Raw genomic sequence first — 27,781 nt, 5'->3', positions numbered from 1 at the left:
AATAATAATACCAGTAATAAATTATGTTCCGAATGAACTGTACCATTTTACAACTGGCAACAATTGGCTGTGTTACCAGCTGAAATCAACTGAGAATGTAAACATTACCAGAATGCAAATGGTGCATGACGGCAGTGTTCGTATTTTAGAAATATGATATTAATACTAAACGAATAATCATAATATATCTAATATAACTGGGTAAGTAAGTAAAATGAGTGCATTACTGTATATACAGTAAATATAAAATAATTTTTGTTAAAATATGTATTATTACAATGTGTTTAAAACTGTATTACGTATTAAATAAAACTCAATGATATACGATACGTATGTTTGTGCGTACTATATAAACAGTGTGTTTACATACATAATTTCAATGAATCTTACCAAATATCTAAGAGAATATAAAGGGTTTATGCTGTACAACTATGCTGGAAATGTTTACAGTATAAGTGTGGGAGAGTTTATAAGGGCTTAAAATATATAAAAATAACCATATATACATATGGTTTTTACTTTGCGGATTTTCACCTTTCGTGGGGGGTTCTGGAACGAGAAGGGATTACTGTATATAGGGCTGAGCAAAACAAATAAGATAACGATAATTACTGAATGTGTTATATTCCTCAATAATGATAATCATGTGGCGGGTCATTTCCTGCTAGGACCTTTTTTTTAGTTTGCAGGGCTACATAAAATAGTCTGTGTTTGAATCCACTTTTCTTTGTGTTTGAATCCACTTCTCTTTGTGCTTGAATCCACTTCTCTTTGTGCTTGAATCCACTTCTCTTTGTGCTTGAATCCACTTCCACTCCACCCGTTTAAACACCGTTACAGGTAAGTCCCTTCTGCAGCACCACAAATGCAGCTCACTCCGTGAAGTATTTAGGCGAGCCTGTATGCAAAGCCCACAGGATTTCAGATGGGATCCAGGTATCTACATCTCAGTCAAGTGCTGCGTAAATTCTGTAAAATGTTTTGATGGGTCATACATTTGTTTTTTTAACGGTTTATTTCATGTGATTACTGTAAATTTCAGCTGAGCATTTTTTTTTTTTTAAAGTGGCACATGAGTAAGGTTGCTTACTTACGGTTTATCGTGCGTGTACGAGAACAGAAAAGAGATGTGTGGAGGGTTCGGACAGCACTGGGTGAAGCCCTTTAAATGGCAGATGCTTTAACAAAAAGCAAGCAAAAAAAAACAAAGTGAGCAATGCCAGCGCACCAGTCTGTTAGAAGTGTCTTGTTCTGGCACGAGTCTGTTATGACTGACCACGTCCAGTGGTCCTGGGATGGAAGTGGCAGGGCTTCTGAAAGATGAGCAAAAGTGACATTAACAGACCTGCAGCCACACCAGAGGGAAAGATGGGAGCAACAGTGCCAGTCTGGGGTGGAACTACTGGTAGCGCAGAAGCCCTGAAGATGTTCCCTATGCATGCATTTGTGACACATACTGAAACTTAAAATATCATAAGTATTAACAACCATTGACTATTGCTGCTGTATAGATGATTTTTATTTTAATGGTGATTTTGAGAACCTTTAGCGCTTTATGGTCCTCGTTTTAGCTCCCTTTGACAATGCGCATGTCTCTCTAATCCAAATACACTTTACAGTGTATCCTGTTTTTCACCATTCTGATTAGCTAAAATGATGAGACAGTCCGCCCTAAATAGTCAGCTGTAGCTTTAAAACAAGTTTAAGATTTAAAATCCAAAAATGTTATTTTTCAATCCTGTGTACGTAGCGAAGAGAAGAACTAAGCGGAGTACGGTGAACAGGCAGGTCTCCATTTCAGCTCACATCTGCACACGGCCAGAGTTGGGCAGCAGAAATTCAAGTGAAACAAACACAATGGCCAGAAGAGTGAAGGGCTGATATGGCGGATGTGCTCACATTGGCTAAAGAGCAAGCAACAGAGAAGACGTGATGGCTAAGAGCAATAAGCGTGTCAGGTAATTACCAGGCAGACCGATTGGCATCATGAGGCACCCTGGGAATGAGAGTGGTGAAAAATCAGTACAGCATTTACAAGAAATATGTAATATACAGTATATACAGTAATAATGTCATTTTTAGACATTTTTTTAGATATGTTTCAACTTCTTTACAAGACCTGTGAGGTTAAATGATGCTAAGGATCCATCCATCCGTCCACTCATTTTCCTAATCCTCTTATCAAGGATCACGGTGTACAAGGCAGGAACAAAACAGTCCATCACAGACTGAGGATGAATTTGTAAGCGTATGAAATAATATCACGTCACCACTGAATTCTTTTTGGGTTTTTTTGTAGGTGTATTTATTTTCATTTCTTTGCTTAAAAATGCAAGCCTTGGTGGATCCTTCTCTTGCATTGTACTGTAACTGAAAAGTCATCTTTCAGCTCTAAAATACAATAACACTTTATTTGCTGTATACTGAAAAAACGACCCTGTCATCTGGAATGACTTCTGGCTAAACAGCCCACCTCAGTGGAGTGGTGGCTCTAAGGCTAGGGATCTGCACTGGCAATCGGAAGGTTGCCAGTTCGAATACCGTAAATGCCAATAGGGACTCTGCTCTGTTGGGCCCGTAACCTGCAACTGCTTAGCACTTTAAGTAGTGAGAAAAGTGCTATATAAATGCAAAAAATTATTATTATTACCCAGCAAGTCCTCCTTTCCCAGAGTGGTTTTCCTGGCCAAACGGTGCCAGTGCACCCCTGGCTCTATCTCCCTCTCAGATTGTGGTAACTTCACATCCTGGCACAGAGAAGCCCAAAGCCCGAGAGAGCTGGCAGACTCGAATTTCTAGACAGATTACCTTCTTGTTTGTCTGCCTCACTCCGTGCTGTCTGTGCAACGCGGCCACAGAGAGCTTAAACAACTCGGCACATCCACATAAAAACGACAAGGGTGAGCTTTCTTGAAGGCTTTTACTGGACGTACCTCGTTGTAAATTGAAATATATACAAAAGAAACATACAGGTATATACAACCAAAGACAATAAGTAATGATTCACAAAGCAATAGATAGCAGACAATACACATTAAACAATAAAGCTTTATAAGACACTTACAAGGCGAGTGATTTCCAAAGAGAAGCGTGTAAACTGAGGTCCAAATTGCTGTGTACCACAACTAACCAGACCAAGAGGTTTACAGTATATACCCTAAAGATACGCTTTGGACCTAACCGAAACAAGAGATAAGGAGTGCCTACGTGAGACACATGGGGTGTATTGTGTTTAAATGTTTATCGTGGGACCTACATGCGTTACATGAGTTACTTTGAGTGTGGGACGTGACTGACAGGTGTGTTAATAAGTGACAAGAGACATCTTGCCTGAAGAAGGGGCCTGAGTTGCCTCGAAAGCTTGCATATTGAAATCTTTTTAGTAGGCCAATAAAAGGGGTCATTTTGCTTGGCTTTTCTCTACATTCATAATGGCTAACATGATACAACACCCTAGTACTAAGTGACAAGACAAAGGGGGAGCGCAGCTCAACAAATCACAGCTAACAGCGTGTGGGGCAGAACAATGAGGCTAATGTGCTGTTTACACTCAAGTTATTCTGTTATTCCTGCATTTCTTGTCCAAGGTAAAGGTGTTGCCTTGAAGCCAGATAAATAAATAAATAGATAGATAGATAGATAGATAGATAGATAGATAGATAGATAGATAGATAGATAGATAGATAGATAGATAGATAGATAGATAGATAGATAGATAGATAGATAGATAGATAGATAGATAGATAGATAGATACTTTATTATTATTTCCCATACTCCAGCAGCAGCATACTGATAATAACAATATTAAATTAAAGAGTAATAACAATGCAGGTATACAGACAGACAATAACTTTATATAATGTTAACGTTTACCCCCCCGAGTGGAATTGAAGAGTCACATAGTGTGAGAGAGGGACGATCTCCTCAGTCTGTCAGTGGAGCAGGACGGTGACAGCAGTCTGTCGCTGAAGCTGCTCTTCTGTCTGGAGATGATACTATTTAGTGGATGCAGTGGATTCTCCATGATTGACAGGAGTCTGCTCAGTGCCCGTCACTCTGCCACGGATGTCAAACTGTCCAGCTCCATTCCAACAATAGAGCCTGCCTTCCTCACCAGTTTGTCCAGGTGTGAGGTGTCCCTCTTCTTAATGCTGCCTCCCCAGCACACCACCGCGTAGAAGAGGGCGCTCGCCACAACCGTCTGATAGAACATCTGCAGAATCTTATTGCAGATGTTGAAGGACGCCAGCCTTCTAAGGAAGTATAACCGGCTCTGTCCTTTCTTACACAGAGCATCAGTATTGGCAGTCCAGTCCAGTTTATCATCCAGCTGCACTCCCAGAGTTAGGGTTAGTTAATAAATGTCTTGTGATGTATTAGGACGTGTTATGAATTGCCAAAAAGTCATCAAAATGTTGATTTTTATTTACTTTTTTATGCTTAATTCTGATAATAATTTATTTGGTGCTGTGCATCACAGTACAATAAGCAGAAGTTTGGCTACTTGTGGGTTCAAAAAAACTACTGGAACTTAAAACTGAGTATCAGGAAGTAATTATTGATAACACAAGCTGTGGACAAATATACTGCTGTACATTTCTGGCCTACTATTATACTTGTAACAGAGTAAGTGGTTGAGAAAATGGAATGGTGGGGGGGGGGGGGGGGGGTCATTATATTGTGTTACAGCGCTCACTCACCAGTGCCACGCTTAGACACGGGGTCTCCTGTACGAGGTCTGTGTGCCCCTCTCTTGCTCATCTGGTTCTCCTCCTGCTCTCTGAAGGTCCCGTTAGGTCGACTTCACATTCCACGCTGACCCCGGCTGATGCCAGTTTCATTTATTTGTGGGTTCGCCTGGTGACAGACTGACTTGACTGCTGCATTGTGCCCATTCCTCCCATGACAGACTTTGGCCACAGTGACTCCTTTAAAAATGGAGAGATGTGTTTCTGCAGTAATCCTCTAAGTTTCCATGAAATATCCTGTAAATAAAGAAAGGCACTGTGCACAGTAAAGAGACGTCAGTATGCTAATCCCTATTTTTAATAGAGCTCTCTTCCAAGTAATCAGTGAAAGAAGTGTTATATTATAGTGCCGGGACACTCTGCGCTGCATACCCAGGCGGAGGTCGTACGACGAGTGTCCATTTTACCAGCACTCAGCCTTAGCCCTTTTACTGATTTGTTGAGAGGATCGAGGGCTCCTGATGACGCATTTGTAGTTTGATCTCTGAGTCGCCACACTTTTCATTTTCCTTTATGGTCTGAAGTTATGCATCCGTCTTCACCTCCGGTCTTTTTCCCTCTCATCTATTCAGGAGTGTCCAGCAGGATCCCTCGAGTTCAGAGAAGTGCAGTGTGCTGACTTTGACGGTGTGCCTTTCCGGGGAAAATACTACAAATGGAAGCCATACCGGGGTGGTGAGTAGAACATTGAAGAGGACTGGAGCTTTATGTTGGGATGTGGGGCTGTGCTGTGTGACGCTGGGAACACAATGAACTGTTTGAGATCTTAAAGGGAATCCTGTTGTCCCGAAATGGGAAGCTTTTATATAATGTAAGACTCGGTCACTTGGAATAAGATGTTAGCCATGCTGCTGCTCCAGTGTTCCACTGGCCAAGACTCAATGCCTGGGTGTGTGTGGGCCTACTTCACATAATTCACACGGCCCAGGATCAGAGAGTCCACATGGGCAGAACGACTCTGGAGTAGACGGACACTGGGATGGAAGCTCGGTCTTAGAGTGGCCATGCTTGATGCTCTACTGTCTGAGAATGAGACGGTTTCTTGTTTCATGAAGGGGATCAGGAGATCCAAACATAGTTGGGAATTCGTGCCTGAGTCGAAGCCAAAAAATGCAAGGCAATCGATCGTGAAATTCAGAACACAAGGCAAAAGTCAAAGGTCAAAAGAAACAAAGCAAGTCTTTTAACTAGGATCAGATTTGCACACCAGCGTTGTTTTTATCCTGTAATCCGGTACATGAAGGACACAAGCACTACTCTTTATGAGGTCTTTCTGGAGACGACATGTGCCGCACATTCTCGGGTGGTTCAAGGATAGATCTCTGTGGTAACAACTGATGTGATCGCTCGTAAAAAACAAATATGGCCGTGCAGCAAAATGTTAAATATTTTCAACTCTTTGTAATATTTGGAATCTATGAAGTTCAAACACCCTAATTAGAGCCATCTGGGAAGGCTGCAAAACAAATTAATAAAAACTGCAAAGGACAAACACAAAGCATTGTCTGCTGTTTGACAGTCCAAGAGGCCTCAGCAAATCGGAGCTAAATGGCTTCTTCAGCAGAAGCTTCCATGTATGGGGGAGTAAGGGTTACGTTTTCATCAGCCACCTACATGGGAGGCCCACTAGTTAACCCACAAACAGTTTGGGGTGGCAGTGACAGTCTGGCTGGCATTATAAGACAGCTCGCCATTTGAACAACTAAAGGACGTGGCATGATATGCCTAGAAGGTGTGTGGAAAACTATAAACCTCAAAGGAAGACCACTCAGATGAGCTACTGCAAGAACTGTCAACTACAAACATATGTCATGTGCCAAAGCTGAGGTGGCAATGGAGGAAAGGGAAGAGGTAGTGAAACAACTGCCATAATCAGGAGGGGACGCTGTCACCCTCAGACCCCTGTTGTTTAATCTATTGGTACAGTACGAAGTGAGGACCTGACGTTTTCAATTTCCTGGACTGTACCTTTTACACTCATGGGAATCTTTGAGTTAGAATGTGGTGGAAGGGACCCCCAATACGAAGCAAATATCACAGATGACAGGACAATGAACATCTCCCCACAACACGCCTGAAGTGCTAGAAACATTAGAGAGATGCAGTTTCTTGTCCACGGAGTTTCTTTCCTCCACCTCCACTCAAAGGCTCAACGGGCACACACTTCAAAATCTGCTTCAGATGACGATCCTCCTGAGCACAGAGGATGGAGACGAGATGCCTGGCAGGTGCGTGGAGGTGCCAGTCTCACACGCAGTTGGTTTGGCTGGGCAGACCACCACACTCGTGACATTAGGTCTGTGATGGTCTGCTATCAGCGGTCCCCTCTAAATTCTTTTCTATGCCCACCCTTCCCCCTTGTTTTGGCATTAAGAGCAGGCTATTATTAAATAATGAACACCACGTTAACACGGAACAATCTAAAACTCAGCAAAAAGTTCTTTTTGACTTCTGTGCCCTTCCTTCCCCCGGCTCCTGATCCCCCCTAAAGCCACTCAAGGCCCCCTCACACCAGCCTCCTGCGCTCTGCTGAATTCCAGTCTGGCTGATAGTTCTGCTTTCTTCATGGCACTCATGTGTTTTGATCTCTTGACCCCCGGCTGCACTTTTGCCAAAAGCATGAACTTATTAGAAAGCAGAAGGGAGCACTGAGGGGATTAGGGGGAGGCCTAGAGATGGGGATGGGGGGTTTGGGGGTGTTAATTACTTTCAGCTGTTTGCCTCCCCAGCAACTCCTCCCCTTCCCCGATTCGACATTCCTCAGCTTCAGGATGCCAGATACCTCGCAGCTTTTATACTTACAGAGTAAAAGAAGCTTGTAAAGTTGGCAGGAAGTGGTGTGACCTGGCACATGACCTTTAAACCCAGCTTGGTTTTTTTTGGGGGGGGGGGGGAGATCTGTTGATGTTAACATAAAAAATGCACAGGGTGTCGGTTAAGACAGCCTGTCATGGGCTATGTTCCAAACTGTGCCTCGGTGACCTGTCAAATACTGGCAAGGGGACTAAATGAGACCCTTTAGCAGGACCAAGAGGGATACCAATCTAAGAAGTTCATATGGTAACTGCTGCAATGGAACATCCAAGCACCCATCCCATCATGCAGTACATCAGTTACTTGTGAACGTCAAGAAGGAGCTACGGTGCAGACTTTGTCTGTTTGGTCCTATCAGAGTACGCCAGGTGTTCTAGGAAGGGGTGATGACCACCAGCAGAGAAGTGAGCCTAATTTCTCCATATGAAAGCCTTGCCAGGATGAGATTTTAATCTAAACAACAGAATATCTCATAATGTGCTGTGAAAAAATATCTGCCCCATTCCTGATAGCCTCACTGTTAGTATACAGTTGTGCTTGAGTGTTTGTGAACCCTTTAGAATTTTCTGTATTTCTGCAGAGAAAAACCAAGCAAACTGACACCTTTTATTGGCTAACTAAAAAGATTACAATATGCAAGCTTTCGAGGCAACTCAGGCCCCTTCTTCAGACAAGATGTACTTGCCTGAAGAAGGGGCCTGAGTTGCCTCGAAAGCTTGCATATTGTAATCTTTTTAGTTAGCCAATAAAAGGTGTCAGTTTGCTTGTTTTTTTCTCTACATTCACAATGGCTAACACGGTACAACACCCTAGTACTACTGTATTTCTGTATAAATATGACCTAAAACATCATCAGATTTTCACTCAACTCCTAAAAGCAGATAAAGAGAAACCAGTTAAACAAATGAGACAAAAATATTATACTTGGTCATTTATTTATTTAGAAAAATGATCGAATATTACATATTTGTGAGTGGCAAAAGTATGTGAAGCTCTAGGATTAGCAGTTAGTTTGAAGGTGAAATTCGAGTCCAGTGTTTTCAATCAATGGGATGACAATCAGGTGTGAGTGGGCACCGTGTTATTTCAAGAACAGGGATCTATCAAAGTTTGCTCTTCACAACATGTTTCCGGTGACTGTTGATCAGTCCTGCACACCGGCTTAGAGGAATTTGAGCCCATTCCTCCATACAGAACAGCTTTCGATTGGATTAAGGTCAGGACTTTGACTTGGCCATTCCAAAACATTAACTTTACTCTTCTTTAACCATTCTTTGGTAGAACGACTTGTGTGCTTAGGGTCGTTGTCTTGCTGCATGACCCACCTTCTCTTGCGATTCAGTTCATGGACAGATGTCCTGACATTTTCCTTTAGAATCCTCTAATATAATTCAGAATTTATTGTTCCATCAATGAAGGCAAGCCGTCCTGGCGCAGATGCAGCAAAACAGGCCCAAACCATGATACTACCACCACCATGTTTCACAGATGGGATGATAAGGTTCTTATGCTGGAATGCAGTGTTTTCCTTTCTCCAAACATAACGCTTTTCATTTAAACCAAAAAGTTCTATTTTGGTCTCATCTGTCCACAAAACTTTCTTCCAATAGCCTTCTGGTGTGTCCACGTGATCTTTAGCAAACTGCCGACAAGCAGCATTGTTTTTTTTGGAGAGCAGTGGCTTTCTCCTTGCAACCCTGCCATGCACACCATTGTTGTTCAGTGTTCTCCTGATGGTAGACTCATGAACATGAAATTAGCCAATGTGAGAGAGGCCTTCAGTTGCTTAGAAGTTACCCTGGGGTCCTTTGTGACCTCGCCGACTATTACACGCTTTGCTCTTGGAGTGATCTTTGTTGGTCGACCACTCCTGGGGAGGGTAACAATGGTCTTGAATTTCCTCCATTTGTACACAATCTGTCTGACTGTGGATTGGTGGAGTCCAAACTCTTTAGAGATGGTTTTGTAACCTTTCCCAGCCTGATGAGCATCAACAACTCTTTTTCTGAGGTCCTCAGAAATCTCCTTTGTTCGTGCCATGATACACTTCCACAGACACATGTTGTGAAGAGCAGACTTTGATAGATTCCTGTTCTTTAAATAACACAGGGTGCCCACTCACACCTGATTGTCATCCCATTGATTGAAAACACCAGACTCGAATTTCACCTTCAAACTAACTGCTAATCCTAGAGGTTCACATACTTTTGCCACTCACAAATATGTAATATTCGATCATTTTTCTCAATAAATAAATGACCAAGTATAATATTTTTGTCTCATTTGTTTAACTCTATCTACTTTTAGGACTTGAGTGAAAATCTGATGATGTTTTAGGTCATATTTAGGCAGAAATACAGAAAATTCTAAAGGGTTCACAAACTTTGAAGCACAACTGTAAATGTCACAATGAATGGCCTCCAATCATTAGAGCAACTGGCAGCCATTATCTCCACAAGGAGAACATTTGGAACAGTGGAGAATCTTCCCAGGGAAGGCCTACCAACCCAAATAACCTCAAGGACATGACAACAACTCATTCAAAAGTCACTGAGGATCCTACAAGAGCATCCAAAGAACTGCAGCAAAGGTCGGTGTTCATGACTCCATGATAAGAAAGAGAAGAAAAATGGGCTTCATGAGAGAGGGCTAAAGCAGAAACCTCTGCTATCCAAGAGGAACATCAGTGCTCATCTTGCATTTGCAAAAAAACTCCTGGGTGACTCTCAAGTGCAATTTGCAGACGAGTCAAAAGTCAAACCCTTTGGACAACACGGGCTCACTGTGTCTGGCTTCAACAGGAAGAACTTCAGACCTACGATCAAATATGAGGGCGCAAGTGTGATGGCGCAGAGATGCTTTGGAAGACTTGCCATTCTTAAGGAAACAGAAATAGTGCACTTGACCAGAATATTCTTTCCATGTCCTGAAACTGAAGTGTCATTGGGCTGTGCATCAGGACAAGGAGCCAAAACGCAAAAGCAAGTCTACAAATGAATGGTTCAGGTTCAAGGTTCAAGTTTTGAGTGGCCAAGATAAAGACCATGAACTGAAACTGAAAAGAAAAGCCACAATGTTGAAGTGAGTTCCTTTAACTACTATGTGAAGTCCACTACACGTACATAAACCTCCGACCCTTAGTAAGAGTTTGCTTCTAATAGGTTCGGAAATGGATGGACCCTTAGCCCTAATTTGAACCCCTTTTTAGATGGGGTCCCTTATGAACAGAGGAAAAAAAACCCATACCAGTTCATCCAATGAAACAAATAGTGCGTACAGTACATTGGATAAATCCAAACACAATCCAAACATATCCCCCCTTAGAACATCCAACATGTACAAGGATTATAAGAGAACAACCTTCACTATAAAGAAACTGTGCTTATGTAGAAAAAACAAAAGAAAGAACAACAAAAGAAGAACCCCAGCTTACAGACAGAACATGAATATAACCAAGACATGCCTATATACAGTACTCTAAACACACACAGACCCCCTTTAACCCATGAATTATTATTATTATTATCCCTGTTTAATGAGTGTCCTGATCCCCATGTCTGAGCCAACCTGCATGGGTATTCCAAAGTAAAGTCCAGATTATATGAAACACAGAAACACTCGCTGCGCTTTCCCTTTGTGTTGTAATGGAGTGGTGTCAACAGAGGGAAAACAGACAGTGCTGTACAGACAGACGCGCTCCGATGGTTAGCCAACCCTTGCAGTCGCGAGCACACAAACCAGTCCACATGTTGGAGTTGCTTGCTTGTGCCTTTGATTTCCTTCTCATCAGGTTCCTCCTCTCCTCCCACTCATAAAGTGTGCATATTTTTTTTGTTTAAAGTCTCTTCCCTTATGTCACATACAGTACATTTATTTAAGGACCCACAGGCACAGCTTGACCCCCTTCTCCCCTTAAAGTTATGGCCTACAATTACTAAATTGCCAGAACATTATAATTTCAAGAGGAACAAGGTTGTCAGAAACAGATACAGGGAAAATAACATGTAGTAACCGCTACATTGCATCAGTTCTGCAAAGAAGAGTGGGCGAAAAATCCTCAATGGTGACTGATGTCAAATTATAGGAAGCACAGTGTCTGCTAAATGTGCTACATACGCGTGTTGAAACTGTGGGGATGGTTACCTAGATAATGTGCTCCTTGAACAAAGAAAGTCCTGATCTAAAAGCTGTATAGTGAGTTCACTCAAGTTCCCTTTTGTCTAAAGGGCTGAGACCATTCATTGTGTACATGTGGTCACCTACACCAAGAGCAATACAGTACATGTGTTCTGACTGAGCAGAGCTCAGAGAAAATGATTAATTAAAGAAGTCAGGAGATAAGCGAGGTCAAAAATATGTACAAGGATTGATACCAGAGAGAGAGGGGGGTTTGACTGTTGGAGGCCTTTCAAACAAACCAGAAAACGCTAAACAAAAATCAGCAGTCATCAGTCAGACGTTCAGTCAAAGAACGTTAAAGGAAACGTGAAGAAATTAGCTCTACAAAACATAAACTGATCCAAACTCAAATGAGAAAGAAACACCTTCGCTGACAGCACACATCGGCCCAAGGCAATGGCTAACATGAAACTCAACAAATGCCGGCGCTCACAAGAATCAACATGGTGCAACAGGGAGAGGGCAAAATGAAATCTTTCAGGAATCAAGACAGTGAGAAATAAATGGCAAAATAAAACTCCTTAAGGTTAAAAATCCCAGGTTAGACGCATAGAAGTCCAAAAATTCCTCTATCAAAGGCAGAAAGACTTAATAAAATACAGCAACTACAACAGCAGGAGTGCGATACAAAAGAATTAGGAGCAAGTCAAGTCAAATCAAGTCAAGTGGCTTTATCATCAAACCACCCATACAGCGTATTGCAGCATACAGTAGCATGAAATGACCCCATGTACAGTATAAGGCAGTATATACAGTATATATATATATATATATATATATATATACTAGCAAAATACCCGCGCTTCGCAGCGGAGAAGTAGTGTGTTAAAGAGGTTATGAAAAAAAAAGGAAACATTTTAAAAATAACGTAACATGATTGTCAATGTAATTGTGTTCTCATTGTTATAACTGTTGCTGTCTTTTTATATATATATATATATATATATATATATATATATATGTATATATATATATATATATATATATATTATATATATAATATACACACACACATAAACATTTATATACATATACATATCTACATATACACATCTACATATATATACACACATACATAAACACACACATAAGACTTACTGACTGAAACGGGCTTTCATTGACAATCATGTTACGTTATTTTTAAAATGTTTCCTTTTTTTTTCATAACCTCTTTAACACAGTACTTCTCCGCTGCGAAACGCGGGTATTTTGCTAGTATATATATATATATATATATATATATATATATATATATATACATACATATACACACATACATGCAGTTTTAATAACACAGAAATCAATATAAACATTAACATCATTATCATATGAGAATATGAAGTAATATATAAGAAGCACATTTCATATAAATATAAATTATTAAACAGTAAAATCTTCTTCTGTAATTTGCTACCGTGGCAATTTGTGTGTCTGTCCAGGATTTTAAATGACCTGTAGCTCGCAAACCGTTTCACCTATACACTTGAAATGTGGTACACATATAGTACGTCACGTCTACTATCCGCTTTATGGGTGATGATCGTTTTACTCTTTTTATCTTTATTTTATTTTATTGTAGAATCAACTCCTATCTGCGCACAGCAGGGCAGCCGTGGGCGGATGCGTATGGTGTATTCACTCCATGTTATCGTGCATTGCGCTGTCAGTGGTATTTTGATAAAAGAATTTGAACAACATATAAGAAGCGTATAAATTATTAAACAGTAAAACATTAAAATTTAAGAAGTAAAGTTACATTAAGTACTACTGCAGTGCCTTCGGGTATACCTCATTTTTTGTTTGCCCATTACATGGTTAAATGTATAAATTTTTTGGTGCACCTACCCGAGAACACGAGACATATAACAGAGCGTGGGAGAAGCATGGATTTTAAACACGCGTTGAGTTCATCTGCTGGTCTCCCTCGTGGAATAACTGGTAATGTTTGACTAAAATGTACAGCGAGTAAAACGACATTACCTCCTATTTTTTTTTTTACGATCTCTGAGATGTTGCTTTTTTCGGTTCAAGGCTTCATAAGCTCTTTTATGTTGTATGGTGTACTTATCCCAAACCATCATCTTTGAATGTTGCAAGACTTTCGCCTTGTATGTAGATCGGGGTAATTACATTCATTGCATTCCTAGTCTGAATCACAATGTGATTGTATGGGTGGTTACCTGGCACTGTAGGGTTGCCACCCGTCCTTTAAAATACGGAATCGTGCCGCGTTTGAGAATGAAATTGCGCGTCCCGTTTTGAATCAATACTGGACGGGATTTATCCCGTATTTTTTTATCATTTTTTTTTTAAAGCAGCGTCTCATGCAAATCATCCCACACGCATTTTATGAAGATGCCTCCTTTCCTAGTTTTGATTGGGTAATACTTGATGTCATCGTTAGTTTGATTGGTGTTTTTAACTGTCCAGTGAGGAGGGCGTGTCTTTTAAGTACAGTCTGCAAAGTGTTGGCACTGAGATGTGGCGTCAGCGCCATAGTTGAATCCCCTAACGTTGCGGTCAGCAAGTCGGCTAACATCCGCCATGTGCCGTCTTTCAGTTGCGAGAAGCAGATCATAGAATGGTTGAAACTGTTGCCCCTAACGTTGCGCCACGGCGTGTGGTTCGTTTATACCTCGTGTCTTCTCATTAAACTTTTATCTCGCGAATATGTTATTGCAATCCGCAGCGGGAGCGTTTCTATAAAGTTAATTTAAACTTACGTTTTACACCGTGCTTTGTTTCCCTTATGAACATGCTTGTATGCTTAACTCGCTCCGTTCTCAATTGTTTAATAAATTTTTTGGTCTTCGCTGTTTGCGGCTGTTCCTCCATTTCCCCCTACTTCGTTGTTTTATCTCGCGAATATGTTATTGCAATCCTTAACGGGAGCGTTTCAATAAACTGATTGAAAATAGTTTTGCATTTACCTTTTTAGTAAAAGGCGAGCTTTTAAGCCTGAGAAATCACCGCGTAAATGCACACGTTTAATTGGACATGTGTTAATATGTATGGTTACACAGTATTACAAGACAGTGAACAACGTCAGTTACCTTTGTTCCCGCGTTTGATAAAAGGTGAGCTTTTAAGCCTGAGAAATCACCCCGTAAATGCACACATTTAATTGCACATGTGTTAATATGTATGCTAACACAATATTAAAAGACAGTCAAAAATGAACGTCATTTACCTTCGTTCCCGCGTGTGACTCGTGCTGTAAATCTCTTCCTTGTTTTTAGTTCACGTGATTACGTAGGAGGCGTGATGACGCGATACGTGACTCCGCCTCCTCCATTACAGTGTATGGACAAAAAATATGTTCCAGTTATGACCATTACGCTTTGAATTTCGAAATGAAACCTGCCTAACTTTTGTAAGTAAGCTGTAAGGAATGAGCCTGCCAAATTTCAGCCTTCCACCTACACGGGAAGTTGGAGAATTAGTGATGAGTCAGTCAGTGAGTGAGTGAGTCAGTCAGTCAGTGAGGACTTTGCCTTTTATTATTATAGATATATTTATATAAACACAGGACAAGTGCAAGACCAGTAAAGAACTATACTATACTATAAATAGTAGGTAAGTGACTAGATACTATCTATTTAAAATTATTACTAATATATAAACAAACAATTACAACAAATAATAATAAACAAGAGTAGTAACAAGTGTAACAAATGTGCTGCATATAAATAAACTACTAGGAGCAGATCTGAGCTCAGAGTCCAAACCACCAAGTTCTAGAAGCTGTTGCAGAACCTGGCAGAATTGGTTTCCGAGATCGGACGAGATCGGGCGTATTCAAGGTTGTACGGCCGTTCGGTTCGGACGCTACAGTACCCTCTGCCAGATGGACACGGGGGTGTCCTTAGGCCTCGCTTTACAAACAACCACTCAAAGTAAAAAGTACAAAGAGAGGCGAAGGACAGCCAAGCAAGCTTTTCCTTGCGTGTGCATTCACAAGCCTTTCATGACGTTCCCACAGTGGGACACCTTGACCTGTTGTGTATGAGACATGATGACAGAATGGCAGGAATGACAGACTTCTTAACACTGCTAGACAAGTGGCTCAGGGTATGACTGGAACAAGTGCAGGCAATGGCCTAATGCTGAAAAGAAATAGTTCAGCACACTCCCATCTCAAAAAACATCTCTGAAGACACAGACTTGTCATAAATTCCATTGGTCAGCACGTCGTTGTTCAGTGACTGTGCTTTAGCAGGGAGATTTCTTTTATTGAGCGGTCACTTGATGAAGCACGGCAACAACACAAAGCTAAGCTATGAAAAATGAAGTCTCTTGTCTCAGGCCACAAACACAAAGAACGTCTTTAGAGGTCTTGGTAAACATTTTTATGGACTTCATGAGGGCAATCCGTTTCCACAAGCTTTCACTGCAATATTTTCCAAATGCAGCTGATGAGGAAACACGGCACTTTACACAACATCGGTTTGAATGTCAGTCTGTGATGGAAGTGAAAGATGTGATGTACGTTATACAATCGATAATATGAAGGGCTGTCTTCTCACAGCCTGACCGAGCCCGCCACAGGTACAGCGGATTTAAGTAGAAGACGTAGACCTCATGAGAAGCCTTTCCGTGTTTAATGTTCAGTGTGAATTACCTCAGCTTCCTGGTCACTGGACCCCCCATGAGGAGTGTAGGTTTTATTATGAGGTGAAGATGTACTTTAGCGCTGCTCTTACCCACAGGACTGTTCCCCACTGCTATAATGGAAGTTTTTACCATTGACTCGCACTTTATCATTTATTTATTTTTGACTCCCTTCTCCAACTCCAAAGGTAAAATGGACAGAACTTAAAGAGTACAAGTGCCCCAGTTTTTCCAGGACTTTGAGGTCTTTTTCTGTAGTGAATTTTTTATTAAACATATATTTAATTGATATAATTCTGAAAATATAGAACTTTTTATATTTTAAATGGTAATAACATCAGAGAAACAAAAGGAAACACCAGAAGTACCTACAAACCCCCCCCCCCCCCCCCCCCCCCCCCACTTCAGACTGGACAGATGGCAGCAAACTGCTGGCTTTGACTTCACAGACTGCTGTTGTTGTGAACAGTGTGACCAGTAGGGGGCGTCGCAGCAGCCCAAACCCCTGACATAACCTCACAGACACAAACCCCGGTTTGAAGAAAAGGTTTACTGAGCACCAGCACCTCACCAAGGGCTTCATTGCAGTGTTGCACAAAAGCACCCAACAGTTCTTCCTTTTTTCTGTCTGTCTCTTCTCCTCCACTCCTCCCAGATGACCTTTGTCCATCTTCCACTCACAACTCCAACTCTCCTGTGTGAGGTGAGCAGCTCCTTTTATCTAAGACCCAGGAGCACTTCCAGTGCTAGGACAAAGTTTGTTGGAAGTACTTCTGGGTTAGGTGATCCCATGAAGTATTGTTTGTAACTCCCCACAGTGACCCCCTACGGCACTCCCGAAATCCAACAGGGCTGCACCCTGGGACTCTGTGGTTATCCAAATGGACATCACAGTCTATTATTGGGAGAAAAAGTATTCAAAATCCGATGTTTTCCCCAGTCTTTCCATTGAAATGGCTTCTCAGCTGGGATGCCAGCCCATGTGCGGCTCCATTACAACACATAAGGGATCTTGAACCTGATATCTCAGACTGACGTCAGCCGTGTGCAGATTTTTAACTATCTGTCTACATAAATAAAATGCTGAGGGTTGTCTGTCTGTCTGTCATGCAAAAGCTCACACACCCCTGGCATCTTGGTCTCAAGTGACCGCTTATGCCATTACACACACAACATTAACCACGATTTGGGCTTCTGGCCCACGACAGCCCCTTGGTTTGTCTTTCCATCCTTCTCATGGCAGCATGTTTTGCTTGACAGGAAATGCACAGCCGCCTGCATGTGTGTCACATCTTACACGAACGCCGCATGTCTGGCATGAAAACAAAACAGGAGTGCGGGTACAGCGCACCTCACGCTGAACATATGAACTTTATTGCAAAACACAGTGACATCATGGTCAGGCTGAGAAGAGGAGCGGTGCTTGTGTTGCTCCTTTTATGATGGTGTGTATCGCTTTGATTTGCCATGAAGTTCATGCCATGTCACGGGGGATTACCAATGGAGGCTCTCGTGGATACAAACCATATGGAGCTGCTGATACTGTACATGTGTTGCGAATCAGTTATCCTTGCACTTCTTGTCTAAGTTCACGCTGATCTGTCAGCTTTGTACTTGCAGCAGTGTGTTGCCATCTCATTGGGGCTTATGGTTACCCGATGTCGTGGATCAGGTTTTTCATGGTGAAACAATGTAGCTAGAGTGTGAGTGTGCACAGGTAGCTGTCAGTGTTTGTTGTGCCCGTATTCTGTGTCTCACGGTCAATGTGTGTGTCATTGAAGTTTGGGTCGAGTTTCACTGTCACTGGCAGTCACCTGCAGCTGCCACTGACAGTGTCACACATTCCTCATGCCAATTACACCCCTTAGGCCACAAAACACAGGCATGACGAGTACCACACACCTCAGCATACAAGACTACATTCATACCAGCAGCCCTTAATGCCCAACCCTTTACGAACAGAAGGCAAGTCAAATCGGCCATGTCAGTATCATAGCACTTGACACTGCAAGACTGAAACCACTGCTTATGTGTAGCCACTTTAGGCACTGAATGGGCAGACCTCTTCTTCAGGTGAAGCGCCTAACCAAACACGTTCATCACCTCAGAATACTCGCATCTCTCCTCCTTGACTCAGAAAAGTACAAGATTTCATCACTGCTACCAGCTCTTACACCCAAGCCCTTAGAAATCGAACACAAGTTGAAGAAGACAAATGCCATTCACTTTCCGGAAGTTAAAAGTGAGCCCACACCTCTGTTACACAAGTCCAACACCTGGTAATGCATGGGATTTCAGGCTTTTGCTTTAATGTTTCATCACATTCTTAAATTGGTTCAGCTTTGTGTTTTCCAAGCTCTTCTTTTTTCTATAAGACATTTCTTTCACTTTGGAGACCCACATTAGGCCACCTCGGCCTACATTTTACATTCCCTTTTATTTGAGGACTGGCGGAGCACACGTGTGGTATCAGCGACTCCTTATCTACCCATAGCCCCTCAGTGTATGCTGTCTATGTGTTCTGAATTATTACATTGATAGACTTCACCCCTTCAGGTCCCCTTTAATTTCAGGGCCGGAGGTCCGCTTGTTCAAATGATTATTAGTCTGTGATGCACCACTACAGGTGGTTCTCTCATCTCACTGGATTTTAAAAGAAGCCCCATAAAAGCTCACTTTTTATTGTTCTTAAATCTGTTTTCATTGGCTGACTGGCCACTGGCAGGCCTGCACTTCTGACCAGCATCCTTTTTTATTGTTATTTTTTCTAAGACTGCCAACAGTCTTAAATTCTTAAATCACTCAATCAATACATCAAACATTGTGTGATGGAGAAAAATGTCTCTTTTAAAAATGCCATACCAACTAATTTGATGCCCCTGACCACAGGAGGAGGCCTCATTTGAATAAACAGAATGACTTTTATCCAGTGTGTGAAGGTTCTCTGTTTTTTATAGGTCTCTTTTATGCCAGTGCCCTATACCTGCAGACATATTGTAAGGCTGCTTTTAGATTACTTAGCCGTTTGTGTCGCGTCCCCCTTACGCACAATGCTGCTGAGGTGAGCTAAAGACCCTGCATCCCCACACTGCATTAAGAGGATCTGATAAGAGACACATGTATGACCCATCTATATAATGCAGGACTTTGCTGGTGTTGCTTTTTATTTGTCTAATGTTTAATGCTCAAAATGAAAGACACTGTAAATATGGATTTTTTTTACCACACCCTGAGGCTTCATATTTATGCAACTTTACTTTAAACACTCCCATTGGAAGGTACTATATAAATATTGACTATTACACTACATTATGCCTTTTACAGATGGCCAGTGCTCATGCTGAAAGGCGCTATATACTGTATATGTTGGCATTGTATTTTGTCTTTCTATCTCTTCCTTACACTTGAGGCTCGCACATGATGACGTTTCCATTTCTCCTACAGGAGGAGTGAAGTCTTGCTCCCTGAACTGCCTGGCAGAAGGTTTCAATTTTTACACTGAGCGAGCCCCAGCTGTAATTGATGGCACACCATGCCGAGAAGATTCCCCAGATATCTGTGTCAACGGTGAATGTAAGGTACGTCCATCCCACCTACAGGTATGCCAGCCTGAGGCTGCCCTCAGACCCAGCTAGAGGTCTTCAGCTCGAACGTCTGTGTCGACTTCCATTAAAGTGTGTTGAAGTATTTGGTGAGAGCACAGCCTATAAATGGTCTCACCTTACCCAGTAAACATGGAATAAACGCTGGACATATGCAATGGTTACAGACATCCATACAACAGGAAGGTGAGGCTAATGTTTGTGTCAGTGGTGGGACTGCTCGCTTTACTGGGACAGATTTGAGCCACTAGATCAGGCTGACTGCTTCTGCTTCAGAGTTCAAAGTAAAGTGAAAGGCGGTAGATGAACATACGGAGTCACATGTGCACCTCTCACGAATGGTGGCCTGGGCAGCCTGGCATGCCCTGAAGTTTCTGTTTGTTACATTCAGATTGTGTGAGTGTCCATGTGTGTTCACTGGAATGATCTTGACATAAAATGATGAAGAACGTAGACCCTAAAACTCACAATATAAACAGCCTTGACCGTCGTTACCTCTACTGCTCAAGACACTAAACTAATCAGTTACTTTACACAGTGCCATAGCAACTGAGTGGGTTTGACTGACAACGTCTGCTTTTAAATGCAATTAATGAAGTGACAACTGGAGGGTTCTACTGTAGGATTAAAGCTGACCATGTCCCATTTTGTAGGCATTTTGGGCTGTTTTAGTGATGTTTTCTGCTAGATGTGTATATTTTTATACCGAGATTACAGGACGACATTTATTCCAAAAGACGTTATCTTTCCAAAAGGAATATAAAAATACAAGAGAGAAAGTTAAAGGAGATTGGTAATGTAAGTCAGTATACGGTATGTATGACTATGACTACGAGTGGCAACAGGACACTAACACCTCTGTATTATGCATATCCTCATCTAGGATAAGGCAGTTCTAGGTGTGGAGAGGTGTGTGGGATTTGAAGTGGTGGCTTTCAGAGGCCTGTGCACGATGGTGGGTTCAAAAGCGCACTTCACTCCTCCGCAGTGATACGATGTGAACGACAGGCACAAGTAGAATTGATTTTTCTCGTGTGGTACAGATTACATGCTTAATGTGGCTACAGAAAAGAGCACAGGGAAACATGAAGTGTCACAGAGGCTTTAAGGAGCAGTGGCCTTTGTTTTCCCACCCAAAAAAACCCTTTAAAATCCCCCACAAAACTCCTTAAGTGATTAAATTGCAAAATCACTTGCAGAACAAATATTAGTGTCAGTTTCAGAAAACTGCATGTGAACTGAAATGCTCCTGCTTCGCTCCTCACTAAATATGATTCATGGGGAGAACTTAATTCTAGTCAAAGAAAGACAGAGCGAAGTGAACCGCAGTGTGTCACCAGGAGGTTTTAGCTGCGTTAATATTTTTTTTTCTGCATTAATATGTATAGTGTCTCGATCAAAGAGCTCATAAGGAATTTGATTTACAGAGGGAGGCACAAAAGCCTTCATTATCCAAATAAATAAAAAATTGTGTGTCATGCGTCATAAAACTCCATATCCCAACATGCATTTTTTTTAACGTTCCTACAAAAACGCAGGAGAAGCCTGTGTACACCCAAGGTAGCGGTTAGTGAATGTCAGATAATTCATTCCAACATGTAGAACTCCTTCTTTCTGGAGGTGGGAGACGCACTGACACACAGGCGTGAGTAGTGGCTGTGTCACACAGTAAACGGCGCAGGTCACTGAGCTGACCAGTCAATTTATTTTTTTTATGAAGTGTTCCTTCTATGCACTATTTGTTGGTTTATATGTTTGACATGGCACTGGGCTCATGTAAGTCATGTGATTTACTTGGTTAATGGCCGAGTTCACATTCACCGTTATTGGTTATTTCTGAAAGGCCTTTTGGATGTCTGCCTTGCACTTTCTGACTCGTATTTTTATGCAGGCTTAAAGGGTAACGTAAAAGTAAAGTAATCAGTAATGTGGTTACTTTCTCCCCAAAGTAACAAGTAAAGTGATCCCATTACAATTGGAGAGAAGTAATTCATACTTTCATTAAGTAACAGCATGGTGCCAATTGCTCTTAAAGCCAGTCATTCAAGTCTTCTTTGGACAGAGTGAGACACACACCGGTGACATTCTCTCCCATCTCTCATTGTCAAAGTTCCTTTGTTAGATTCTAAATCTGAGCCTCTGCCTGCTGTGTATGCTGCTGTGTAATGTCTGTCTTATAAGGCACTGTAACATGAATTAAAGACTAATTATAATCTTCAACCCATGCAGCATGTAGGATGTGATCGAATCCTTGGCTCCGACATCCGGGAGGACAAGTGTCGGGTGTGCGGCGGAGATGGGGGCACCTGTGAAGTCTTTAATGGGATCTTCAATGACTCGCTTCCAGAAGGAGGTATGACATTAAGGGAGGCTGCAGTCAGCAGTTGTGTAAAACTGGTCATCACACAGTGGGTTGGGGTTCCTCGTCTCCAACTGAACGCAGGCCGACTGCTCTGACCGTCTTCACAAACCTCCCAGCTCATTTACCTTTGGCTTGTTGCACGAGTGCCCCACAATCAGAATATGTCTCAGTCGGCCTGCCCCACAGATGTTCAGTTAGGCATTGTGTGGCCATACCCCATAGATGTGAGACACACACAGATGTAGGAGGTTTAGGCTTGAGCAGGTTATGAGGTGATGGTCGTCTTCCACTTAGCTACACGTGTGTCTGCTGTTGTTGTATTTTAACAGTACACAGAATTTTCAACCTAAACATTAACAGTTAGCAAACCAAACTCACCATTTTCATTATGATTCCATTTTTTCCAGAAAAATAATCTCTCATATTGTGGGCAAGTAATCCCATAGTAATAGCACAGTGGCATAAAGGTAGGCCCAGATTCCTCACAGATCCTTTGTTCTGCGTTCAAATCACAAGTTCAGCCATGGCTTATATCTCTCTGTGTCTGCATGTGTTTGCCTCGTCGAAGACACGTAAATTGGGTTAACTGGAGATATTGATATGGCCCCATGGGTATGTGCATGAGTGGGCACAGTGATAGACTCTCGCCCTGCCAGTGCAGCTTTCCCAATGCTGACTGAATGGGCTGTGGACACAGAAGTATGAGAAGCTCATGTTATGTTAATCCCATAGCACATGGCAGCAAAGTCCTGTTGGCAGCCATCAACATTAAGAGCTTGGCTTGCTCCTCTCGCTTCAGCCGGTTTCATTCAAGCTGAGCTTATTATATCTCGGTCATCTTCAGCAGGCAGGCCTCAGACTCGTCTGAGAATCAAAAGGCGTGCCATGTGCACATCTAGTAAGGCAGAGCAGTGCAAGGCTTACCATGTGGCATGCATACAAATCCTAACATTCACCCCCACACAGCTTCCTCTTCGAAGGCCTTCAGACCAGCCTATGTGGCAGACCATGCAATGTGGTCAAGTTAAGCAGAAATAGACATCCTGTAAATAGCCAACGCCTCAAGGCAAACCATTAAAGCCCAGCTGCTGACCCCAGATGACACTGGTTGGAATAAGTCTTCAATTTTAGGCGTCACTCCTTCCTGCTGTTGGAAAAATAAGTTCACTTAAGAATTCTTTCATGTGGATGCTTGGAATCAACTCCAGCATCTCCTGGCTGTATGAACTAAACGGCCTGTTTGTCAAGCTAAGAGCACCACGGAAGAGGATGCCATATTTTATATAGCACCTTTCTTAACAGCCGTACACAACGTTCACAACTGGTTTTCAAGGCCACTGAAAGTGTGGGATTAAGACAAGAAATGCACAAATATGAATATAAGGGGCAGCAGGCAGGAGAGCCTCGATCACTTGGTAAGCAGACCACCGCATTTGCCCGACCCAACTTGAAGAGACAAGCATCCTTTCATATTTATCCCTACTGCCTGTGGCGGGCGGCTGGGGGTGGTGCCCAGCCGGGACCCCTGGAAGAACAGGGAGAGGGACTACGCCTCCTCCGGACCACGAGAGGGAAGCTGCCTTGGTTTGTATGGGGGCCACGGGAACGGAGCATGGAAGCTCAGCCTTATAGGGGCCCATGGTCACCGCCAGGGGATGCCCGTGAAGCCCTGGACGTCAGCACTTCCGCCACACCCAGAGGTGCTGGCAGAAGGAATACCAGGGACACCCGGAGGGCTCGTCAGGTGGCACCTGGAGCATGTCCAGGTGGACTTAAAAGGGGCCGCCTCCCTTCATTCATCAGCTGCAGTCGGGAGGAAGAGGACAGAGCTCGATGGAGACGAGTGGAGGCGGTAAAGGACCTGTTGAGGGACTCAAGAGGGTGATTGGTGCAGGGGCACTGTGTGCTGTCTGTGAGAACTTTGTAAATAAACGTGTGCTTTTGTAGTTATGGAGGTGTCTGTCTGTCTGTGTCCGGGGCTGGCTTCCACATGCCTCAGCATCCGTGCTGACCGGACAACTGACATGCTCTCCTGGTAAACTGAATTCAAGCCCTAAAATAAATTCATAATTAAATAATTATAAGTTCTTTAGGAATAAGACTTTCACAATGGAAAGGAATATCGTTTAGGATGAAAGGCAGCATATTAAAGCCTGTGATTTCAGAGTATGTTAAACTGTGAAGCCCTCCAACCTTGTGATGTGTGCTCAGAAAGGAGCTGGATGATGCAATTCTCAATGAAAGGCACTATATTAATAAAAGACATGTACAGTACAGTAATCACAGGAAATATAATCTAAAACACACAGCGATCTGAAATGGTTATGAGCCAAAATCTCGTTCATCAAAGAATCACAGAGAGAGGGGTCGACCAGAGGCGTCTCGCTGTCTGCCGCGCACGCATCCTGAAGGCTGTCATTATGTCATTATACTGCAGTCCTTGACGCTTTTGTGATACTCACTCGCTAACCTCATGCCTAACTTAAAGTGGGCTTTTTAAAGTTTTTTCATCTTCCTCTTCTAGGCTCCTCACCCCAATGTCTTTCGAAGGAGGAAGTGTAATGGTGCCCAGGTGCCTGTCTCAGACAACATCAAGCAGTAGGCTGAAACTGTCCCTAGATGGGCACGCTGGTGTAATTAGGCACACTCCACTCATTTATATCAAGCCAAGTTGGAGTTGCCAGTTAATGTTAACAGAATATCATGGTGGGGTTGGGGGGGGATGTTGGGGGATGACAGAACCAAGGCAAAACCAATAGGGGCAAACAGGAAGGGAGTGAAACAGACCAGGAGTTGAACCCAGGTGTGAGGCCTAGCAAATCTATCTGAAGTGATAATCTGGTAATTACTGAGACTTCATTCAGTCTGATGCGTAAAAGTGGGCTCGTCCGCCAGATTGTGCTTCAGTGTCCTTCCATTCACCCCTTGTGCGTGGCACCGGGTGAATGAGACCCACTGTCTCTTCTCAAAGTTATCCGTCATTTTAATTATAGCCATTCACGCAGCATGCCATCAGATAATGCATTACAGTTGTCTTCTAAAGCTCCAGTGCAAACTCGAGTGGATGCAAAGGCTATCAAGGTGGTCTTTGTTTACTGGCCAGAGGGCAGAAAAAACAGCTAAGAGTGACACATGCAGTACATGGCACATTAAAGCTTTAATGGATTTGGTCAGCAAGGAATCAGGAAGCAAAGATAGAGCAAAAACCAACTGACATTTAAGAAACCAAATGACGGTCCTCCTTAAGTTCTCGTTACGTCTCTTTAAATGGTTATCTTGTGGACTACTTAGTGGGCTCCATGCTTTTTGACTCCAGAACAGTGTTTGTCAATTCAGTCCCAAGTGAGTGCTTCTTGGTAGAAAATCTCCACCATGCCAGTAGCCTCTAGCTTCTCCTGAGCCACCATATGTCAAGTGTTACCCAGGGAAACGCACCATTTGGATTATGTTGGACTAGTAAGAACCAGTTTAATTCAGGATGATGTGGTTGCTACCAGAAACTTGGGTGCAATCCCTGGCTCTTCATGTGGAGTTTGCATGTTCTCTCCTTGTCCAAGTTGTTTCCTCCCATACCCCCCACAACATACAGGTCAGACTGATCAGAGAGTTTAAATTGTTCTAGAATGAGTATATTTGTCAGTGTGCCATGTGAGGGACTAGTACCCTTGCTAAGGCTGGCATCTACCTTGTGCCCATCACTGCCAGGGTAGGCTCTGTAGTTACTCATTGTACTGAATGAATGTGATGAAGTATGGCGAGTGTGTTGGCCTTCTTTCCGATTTTTCACCCTAAGTGGGGAGCTGTAGCAGGTTACCCTCCCTGGATGGCATTTGTTACAAAGTCTTATTTATAAAGGACCCTCCCGATCCTAATTACACCATACACAATGGCCTGGGCTCTTCACTAAACCTCCAGTGCCTCAGAGTTCACATGTGACGTGTGCTCTCCTTGTCATTGCAGATGTCAGCTACAGAAGTGAAGCAGTGCACTAAGTGTCACTACAGTATGCTGCCTGGGTGACATGGTGGCACAGCAGGCAGATGCACAGTGTTTGTTCCTCACTCTGGTAACCAGCTCAGGATTCCGCTGCATGGACTTATGACATTTTGTACAAATTCGTAGGAGTCAAGCATCATGGATGGATAGATCTTTATTTGTCCCTAGGGGGAAGTTTGGGTAACACACAAAAGTTGTGCTGCTTTTAGAGTCGCGTATTGCTGAGATGTCAGCTATTCATAAAAGAAATTATCAAGGGCAGGGGATATGGACCCCAGAATGATTGGAGGCATTTTTTTGTTTTTGTTTTAAACTATGGCTTCTTCCACAATTTATCATTGTGGTGTAATAAGTACTGACTGTTGTGAGCTGTGCTCATTGTCTGCATGATGATTTAATACAAATTATTTTTTCTGCACCAACTTTCACGTCATTGCACACATATGTATGATGTATTTGCTTGTGTAGCACTCACTCTACATAAATGTGTATGTTGAGACGTGACACGATGTGAATGATGTACATCAAGCAGTAGTAAGCTAGCATGTCGAAGTGGTGTCTGACTGAAATGGCAGTAATGGCCACACATGCCAGCAAAACTCTTGAATAAAGGAACAGATTTTTTGTTTGATTTATCTTAAACCTTAGCATTTAATTACATATTGTACAGTATGTATCATTTTTATGTGACAAATTAAATTTGATTTGGTTTAATCTTACAGGCCATATATGAGTTTGGCTCAATAGTACCCCCTAGTGACCACAACTGGCATTTGCACATTAGTACCTGAGTGATACAGACGTGCCAAACAAACTTGTTTACCTGCCCAGTAAAACTGACATGTAACATTTTACAGATGTCGGGTTTCTGGCCCTCGTGGCCTTAGTCCTGTGACTTTTGCACCCTTAATGGTAATTTTATTTATTTTGTAATATTTAAGAGCTTCCTCAAGCAAATTAAAAGAACCCTGTAAGTAACATAAATGAATGTAAATTTGTATGTACACATGGAACACGGCATTTTTGTTCTTGTATGCTTTATTTGCACTCTGTCAGAATGCAGGGGCTGATGTACAGGAGGTGTGACTGTCCCCTGGCCCGCTGATCGCTGTTAGGACCTTCCCTACAGGTCCTGTTACAATTTATTGACCCTTCCCTAAGCTACCGTAATTAGGGCTCTCCGATAGACAATGATGGGGCAATGCCAGACACTGCAAAGTTAGTGGGCCAGTGTAACAAACATGTAAGGAAGCCATACTTCTGAGAACAGCAAAATGAATCATCTGTTGAAGAACTATCAAGCATATGACCCTTGTCACTTATCACAGAAACAAGCAATGAATGCTTATGAAAGGCTTACAAAACTGAAAGAAAACAGGAATCTAGTGTTCCAAATGGCTAGCTCCAAGCACGCTCAATAACTTCAAAACCCAGCTGCTACAAACGCACATACTGAATAGCCAACATC

At 42.5% G+C, this 27,781-nt stretch overlaps 1 protein-coding gene across 1 annotated transcript in view; it reads left to right on the top strand.

Moving 5' to 3' along the window:
- adamts10 (ADAM metallopeptidase with thrombospondin type 1 motif, 10) overlaps positions 1-27,781 on the top strand; it is a 135,251-nt gene that overhangs the window by 53,567 nt on the left and 53,903 nt on the right. Inside the window, 3 exon segments of the mRNA XM_028816662.2 lie at positions 5,322-5,424; positions 19,798-19,931; positions 22,185-22,308. Coding sequence (XP_028672495.2) covers positions 5,322-5,424; positions 19,798-19,931; positions 22,185-22,308 — 361 coding nt within the window.

The sequence above is a fragment of the Erpetoichthys calabaricus genome, chromosome 12 (assembly GCF_900747795.2).
Source record: "Erpetoichthys calabaricus chromosome 12, fErpCal1.3, whole genome shotgun sequence".
In the NCBI taxonomy this organism is placed as follows: domain Eukaryota; kingdom Metazoa; phylum Chordata; class Cladistia; order Polypteriformes; family Polypteridae; genus Erpetoichthys; species Erpetoichthys calabaricus.
The sequence above is the reverse complement of the archived record's forward strand: the minus strand, read 5'-3'. Positions and strand labels throughout refer to the sequence as shown.